This window comes from Vitis riparia, chromosome 9 (genome assembly GCF_004353265.1).
Source record: "Vitis riparia cultivar Riparia Gloire de Montpellier isolate 1030 chromosome 9, EGFV_Vit.rip_1.0, whole genome shotgun sequence".
NCBI lineage: Eukaryota > Viridiplantae > Streptophyta > Magnoliopsida > Vitales > Vitaceae > Vitis > Vitis riparia.
The window spans coordinates 2616368-2623406 of record NC_048439.1 but is presented as its reverse complement, the minus strand read 5'-3'; the positions used below and the strand labels follow the sequence as shown (position 1 = coordinate 2623406).

At 34.1% G+C, this 7039-nt stretch overlaps 1 protein-coding gene across 2 annotated transcripts; it reads right to left on the bottom strand.

The window, feature by feature from the left end:
• Positions 1 to 1387: 1387 nt before the first annotated feature.
• On the bottom strand, positions 1388 to 6521 carry LOC117921446 (senescence-induced receptor-like serine/threonine-protein kinase). 2 transcript variants are annotated; one of them, XM_034839301.1, is made up of 13 exons: positions 6318 to 6521; positions 5174 to 5728; positions 4539 to 5017; positions 4284 to 4416; positions 3546 to 3617; positions 3357 to 3428; positions 3196 to 3270; positions 2943 to 3109; positions 2621 to 2850; positions 2407 to 2533; positions 2265 to 2330; positions 1983 to 2172; positions 1388 to 1909 (listed from the first exon to the last, which is right to left on the bottom strand). In XM_034839301.1, exons 2-13 carry the CDS (start codon positions 5683 to 5685, stop codon positions 1489 to 1491), a joined length of 2544 nt encoding a protein of 847 aa, XP_034695192.1. In that variant the 5' UTR covers positions 5686 to 5728; positions 6318 to 6521; the 3' UTR covers positions 1388 to 1488. The 2 variants fall into 2 exon arrangements, with proteins under 2 accessions (XP_034695192.1, XP_034695191.1); XM_034839300.1 differs by having other exon boundaries at positions 6341 to 6520.
• Positions 6522 to 7039: the final 518 nt, after the last annotated feature.

Here is a 7039-nt window from a genome sequence, read left to right as displayed (position 1 = left end):
AATCAAGAAAAAAAAAGTACAACTTAAATATGTTTTGCTTTTATCTATTTTCTTTTGTTTCTTAAGATAATTTATATAGAAAATTTTCTCAGGAATTTTACTTAAAAACAAAACCCAAATATATAAATCACTTAATTTGAATAAAAAGTTAATTTAAAATAAATTTTCAAAATTTTAAAATTGAAATCAAATTTCTACCACATGTCTCCACTATTTTAACTTTGAATGAACTTATGAGAACTCTTGCTTATTGGTGCATGATAATTGTAGGAGAGCTAGACAATAAATTGTCTTCTCCCCTTATTTTAATTGATTTCTTAACATGCTCAAGATAATACTAGCTTGAAACAAAGCTCTCCAAATGACTCTAGATAGAGGGTAAGGATGTATGTAGGTTGTGTTTAACAAGAAATATAACATGTAACAAAAATGTTCATTGCAACACTTTTTTGTACAAAATGATAATTAAGTTAATTTGATGTGCCTAGTTTGAGTATGGAACATATGATTTACAATCATTTGAAAAGCATTGACATCGTCACAAAATAGTTGAAGTGCCATCTTAAGCAAAATTCAAACGTTTCATAACATGGATGTTTCAATGTAATTTCATTAGTTGAAGAAGCCATGTAGCTTTACTCAACTTCAATGCTAGAGGGTGTCATCTCTTGGGTTGCTTTGTAGAACCCTAAGAGATGTAGTCAAAACCAAAAGAGTTAAAAAGTTTCCTACAAGGATTGATTTTCAAATATTAAAGTCTAAAAAAAAGTGGGTATTTAACTAAACAATTTAATAACTTAATGATCTAATGACTTAATTTAAGTCATTAAGTAGATTCACATGTTTGGTAAAGTAATTTAATATTATAACTTAAAGTAAAAAATAATTTTAAGTATTAAATCAAAATAGTTAATTTATTCTTAATCTTATTATTATATTATTATTATTATTATTATTATTATTATTTTACTTCATTTATCCATATTTAGTAAAAACATATTTTGCAACTATGATTCAAGTAAATAATTTTTATAGTTATATCATGTCGTAGAGGGTTTGCCCTTTGGGACATGGTATTAGACTATTAGTATTGAGTCATTGACTTATAATATGAGTATTAGGAACTGTATTGACTTGTAAAGTATGCGCCAAGTTAGGGCTTGGGGCCACATGCATTTATTAATTGTTGAATGGTAATATGAAATTTGTATTTCATAAACTATTGTCATCAAAAAAGGGAGAGAAAGGTGAGTAAATAAAGGATTAGAAATGAAACCAAATTGGCAAATCTAAGCCTCCCATGTTTCAACTTAAAAAATAATTCATTTTTAACATGAATGCATTTTTTATAAAATCCTAAAAAGTTGGTACAATTATCCAATATAGATTTTTCATGAACACAATTCAAAATATAGAGTGCACCATAATCCATATTCCCACATGCTAACATTAAGAAAATTTATCACATTAAAATGGAGCGTCCAACAACTACCTAGCACGGGGAGCCGATTGAGTGCCAAGAATCAAGGGAAGATCGTCCAGGGAATTGCCTGATCCGATGCTGTGGCTACCTACACTTTGAATTCTCCTGGAAGTCACCTCCATCTCCAAACATTCCTTCAAGTCTGCCAATACATGACTCGTATCTGGCCTTTGCATTCCTGTTAATGCTACACATGCTAAGGCTATCTCTAGGGCTTTCCAGGCAGAATTGGCGTTGAAAGCTCCTTGTAACCTTGGATCAACAATGCTTCGGATATCCCCTCTTTCAATCATAGGACTAACCCATCCAACTATATGAATGTTCCCAGGGTTCTTTATTGCAGGCTGGCCGGTGATTAGCTCCAACAAAACAATCCCAAAGCTGTAAACATCGCTCTTCTTATTCAAAATTCCCGTTGACTGGTATCTGCATAGGAAGTTACATTTCATGAATAAGGAAGCAATTATGTAAAATTGTAAGGAATGTTGTTAAAACTTACTCAGGATCTAGATATCCAGGTGTGCCTGCAGGGACAGTTGATATGAAAGCTCCACTTTCAATTGCAAGATCTCTGGACATCCCAAAATCAGCTACCTTGGCTTGCAGTGTTTCAGTTAATAGAATGTTGGAAGATTTCATGTCTCTGTGGACTATTGGTGGCTTACAGCCATTGTGTAGATACTCCAATCCTACACAATTAAGCAAGAAAAGAATCACAAATTAAAGAAATATTTGAATGCAAATTAATTATAATGTGGTAGATCTCCGCTTAGTTACTGACCATGTGCTGCATCTACTGCAATTTGAAGTCTCTGTTTCCAATTCAAAACATCTGCAGCTTCTCTCCCTGCAGCAAATGCATAAACATTGAAGTCCACAAGTTGCTTTCAATGACAGTTATACCAAGAGAGGTGGATATATACCTAATAACTTGTTTTGCAAGTTTCCATGGGACATGTATTCATAAATGAGAGCCATGTGTGTACCATCCTTGCAATACCCAATTAGACGAACCAAGTTTTTATGATGAACTCTCGTCAAGAGTTTCGCCTGCAACATTTCAAATTCTTTTAGTGTCAGACATCAGATGGAGAACTTCTAGTACTGTAGAACCACGGATGGATTGATTTGTCTAACCTCGGCTTGTAATGCCTTGGGGCTTTGTATTGATGATTGAGAACGCATCTTGACGGCAGCCTGAGTGCCATCTGTCAAAGTGCCTAGATAAACTTGTCCGAATCCTCCTCTACCGATGGTACGACTAAAGTAATTGGTGATAGTTGCCACATCAGAGAAAGTGAACTCGGAATTCCCTGACTTCAATGACCCATCTTTGGGGCGTTCACTGACCGTCTCTATGGTTGTAGCTAAGGAAATCACAATAAAAATAGAGCAATAAAATGTTAAATCCTCACTTCAAAAGAAAAAAATGAAAATGAAAATGAAAGAAAGAAAATACCTCTAGTTTCTCTCCTCTTGGTCAACTTCCGGATGATTGCAAGGGCAGCTATGAGGATCAGGATAATTACAGACAGAATGGATATAAGAACAGGAACAAGGAACTTGTTCTCCTTCTTCTTTCTTTGGCACGAGTCTGACTGACAAAGATTTGGATTTTCGCCAAGACTTGCATAAAATAGAACATGGTAAGTCAAGAATTCTATAAACAAACATTGAGAACAAGTACTAGAAAAGATCATTCATAAGCAAACCTCAGAGTTCCATTCTTGAACTTATCGATAACAGCCTGTGGAACCGAACCTGTTAGGTTGTTCCCCGTTAAATTTCTGCAAAGACAGGATCAATACTCAGATTACCTGCATATATATCCAAAAGAATTCGAATATCCCAAAACTCAAAGTTAATTACTCACAGGGTTTTTAAAGATGGCAAGTCTGCAAAAAATTCTGGTACAGGTCCAGTCAAGTTGTTGTATGATAAATCCCTGAAATAATTTGAATTTCATGCATTTTGAGTAAAGGTCTCCATCAGATTATAGAGAAGATATTCATGCTGCCACCATTTTTTAGGTGACTGACTGCTAATGGCCACTAATACTTACAGATTTTGTAATGATCTGAGACTTGAAAATGAAGTAAGTATATTCCCGGACAAATTGCTAGATGAGAGGTTCCTGCTTGCCAGGTTGATTGGCATATATTAGTAAATCATGTGTAATTTATTAGAAAAAGACTAATAATATTTAGGAGTGACAATTTATATTGGTGGATGTTGTTCATGTTATGTCAAAGCCAAAATATTGTACTACATAGATCAACCCAAATCGGACATGATAATCATATTAAAAATATAAACTTAAATACTATCTAATTATTAAACAAGTAGTGCATAGTGTAACCCATGTAACTCATTTAATAGTGAAATCCTTATATTTAATAATTAGGTTGAGTTAAGTCTTGTATAAGTATATATGATATATGTTTCAACTAAATATGTTTTTGACTCAATTTGTCTATTTATTTGAAGACAAATTTAAAATGAGTCAAAGATGGGTTAAATAACTTGAAGTTACAATAAAGTAAATCAATAGGATTATTAAATGAGTTAATCTAGATCGAATTCATGTATGTAGGTTGACCGAAAAGCTATCTATTTATTAAACCGGTTATGTAAGTTGACATACTCGAACTTCACTTAAACCCAATTATGCTTAATTAAAATCCGTAAAAAGCGTGTTGGGTCAAGTCGTGTTGACAAATTGTATAAAACCTTGCTACCCCTAATAATTTTCACCACCAAGTCCCTACAAATATAAAGTTGTTTGAAATGCCAAACTCACAATGATATTATAGAAGGGGAGGTATCTTGGCTGCAATTCAGGCCATCCCATTGGTATTTCATGGGGAGACATGGATCTCCTTGCCAGTTGCTGCTCACTGCGTATCCTGATTTGATCCTCTTGATTGCATCAACTAGTTATTTTCCAAGAAAAAGAATAAAGGAATTAAATAAAGCTGGATCATGTTCAGGCCTGCTCAATAACTAAATTATAACATATATGTAACAGAGCAGAACAGAACAGAACAGAACGTACCATCGTTTTGTTGGGTTGATGACTGTGAGAATTCTTTTAACCTATAAACCTCCATAGCATTGATAATTGGTGGAAGCGTGGATCTGTTTGTCCTTTTTAGTGAAAAGGACAATCGGTTAATACTTCCATTCAGGGAAAATTTGCTATATACCGTGTCCGAAAGTAGGTATCTAGGAGCCACTGGCCCACCAAATGACTCATCATCATTCACGGAGATGGTAAATTCTCTGATTTGGCCCTTGAGATCCTCAACCTCCGCAAAGTGCATGTACACGTACAACTTTTGAGAAGGATCACCAACTATTAAAAAAGAGAAACCCAAGGGTTCATTTTCATCTGCAGGTGTTGCAGCAGTTGCCATGACAATCCCCGGTATTTTATAGTCAGAGGTACTAAAGGAAGGATTTACAAGTGATGAACTAATTATGGACTCCGAATTGGCTGGTTCCCAAATCCGATCGTAAACATCATCTTTGTCCCTAAAGGACCACAATATATATTTACATAACTTGTTAGTTCCATATACATAGAGAATTAAAAAATTGGTTTGACAAAATCAGGAAACGGAAAATGGTTTTTTTGCTTTGAGGATAAGAAAACAGGTTGGTTTCAAATAACGTCTTTTAGAATCTCACCTGATTGCGTACAACTCCTCTTGTGTACCAAAATCCAACCTACCACTGAGAAGCAGTGACCCTGGTTCACTTGGACTATAAATCGAATTATTAAGCTGTCTGAGCTCTAACACCGATATGAATGGTGTCCCCAAACCGATGTTTACTAGACACACATCTATGTCGTCTGTAATTGGTATGTGTATGATTTCTGCTATAATAATTTTAGAGGCGTCTTTTATCCTCACCGTGGTCCATTCATCAATACCCAGATGTAGCTTGAAGATCGGAGGTTGATTCTCGGAATCATAATTCCCATACATGAACCAAGCCCTGATCAAATACTTATGATTCTTGCCTTGTGCTGGTCGTAGGGTGTAACAATTCCTGTCTCCTACTGGGAAGCTTCTAACGTTTATGAGATGTTGATCGATATCTTCAAAAACTTCGTATTCCGGGGAAACATTATAATTGATTCCAGTATCTATGAATCCTGTATCCGAAGTGTAATATATCTCGGTTTCACCATCCATATAATCGGAGCCCGGAGCTATCCACAATCAATGCTTATGAATCCTACGAAGTTTCAAACTCATTCAAATTAAACAGACTTCATAATGAATATGCTTATCTGCACATACTCGTTATTTTATGAAAAATAAATAAATAAAACATGGTGTTGCAAGATGGTGCTAAATTGTATAAAAACTTGGCTTGACAAAGTTCAATACAATTTGTCAATATAATTCGAATCCAACATACTTTTTATAGATATGGGTTGAATATAATCATAATTAGGTTAAACTTGTGTTGACTTCTATAATATATTTAATATATAAGTAGTTTTTGAATCAATTTGTATAACACGAATTTACTAATGGTGCTAATTAACTTAATAATAACTTTAAACTATTTAACTTATTTTAAATTTATTTTTGAATAAATAAATTAATTGAACGCAAACATATCTTATTGAAACAGTAATCATATATACTTATACAAGACCTGATTCAACTTAATTATTAAATATAAGGACTTGATACACGATATGTTACATGTTTCATAATTATATAACATTTGAGTTTACATTTTTAATAACCTATATATTTAATAGAATGCCTAGAATTTAACATGATATGAAAACTACCCACTAACATGAACTGACCTCTCATAAAAATGAATACCTACCTTCCTTTGCTGAAACCCATTCCGAGTTGTGCAAGGAAATAATCATCGGAAGAACGATCAGCCAGGTCAATATTAGTCCACCATCCATGTTGTTTGACAGTTTGAAACACCAAAGAGGCAACGAAATCTGGATGAAACTGAAGTGGTGAAGCTTAAGGAAAAGAGAAGACGTATTGGATAAGATGGGCCTGAAACAAGCTTTAAAGGGAAAGCCTTGTATACTAAGCCTCCCAAGCTTGGAAGAAGTAGGAATGATGTTGACTTCCAACGTGTTTGTTGGGAAAGGGTATTGACTTACAGCGTAGGTCTTGGGTTGCTATGACCAGCTCCCAATTATTCTTGACAGCCTCATAATATATGTAATTGAAAATTGAAGAAAATGTTCCACGGCTCCCTTAATGGATTTAATCAAAGTACCTCTTGATATAAATCTTAGTGGGTAATGATTTTTCCTCCAGAATTATTTTCTCTAAGTCTTGGGTTTCTATTTTCATAACCAATATGGACATTGGAAACTCATTAGAAATTCATGAGTGCCCACATCATGATTTGATCTTTCCCATCAAGTGGAAAATAAGGGAAGGAAAGATATAGAGGAAATTAGGGTTTGACTAAGATACCGAAGACTTGCTTTTCGATACTTACCCGAAAAACTTCTTTCAATAATTTTTCAATTATTAATAGTAATTGTTGTAGGAA

Coding starts and splice junctions, on each gene's coding strand:
- LOC117921446 (XM_034839301.1), bottom strand. CDS start 5,685: ATGGATGGTGAAACCGAGATATATTACACTTCGGATACAGGATTCATA. Junction 3,110..3,195: donor TTCAAGAATGGAACTCTGAG/GTTTGCTTATGA, acceptor ATTTTATGCAAG/TCTTGGCGAAAATCCAAATC. Junction 1,910..1,982: donor CCTGGATATCTAGATCCTGA/GTAAGTTTTAAC, acceptor CTTCCTATGCAG/ATACCAGTCAACGGGAATTT.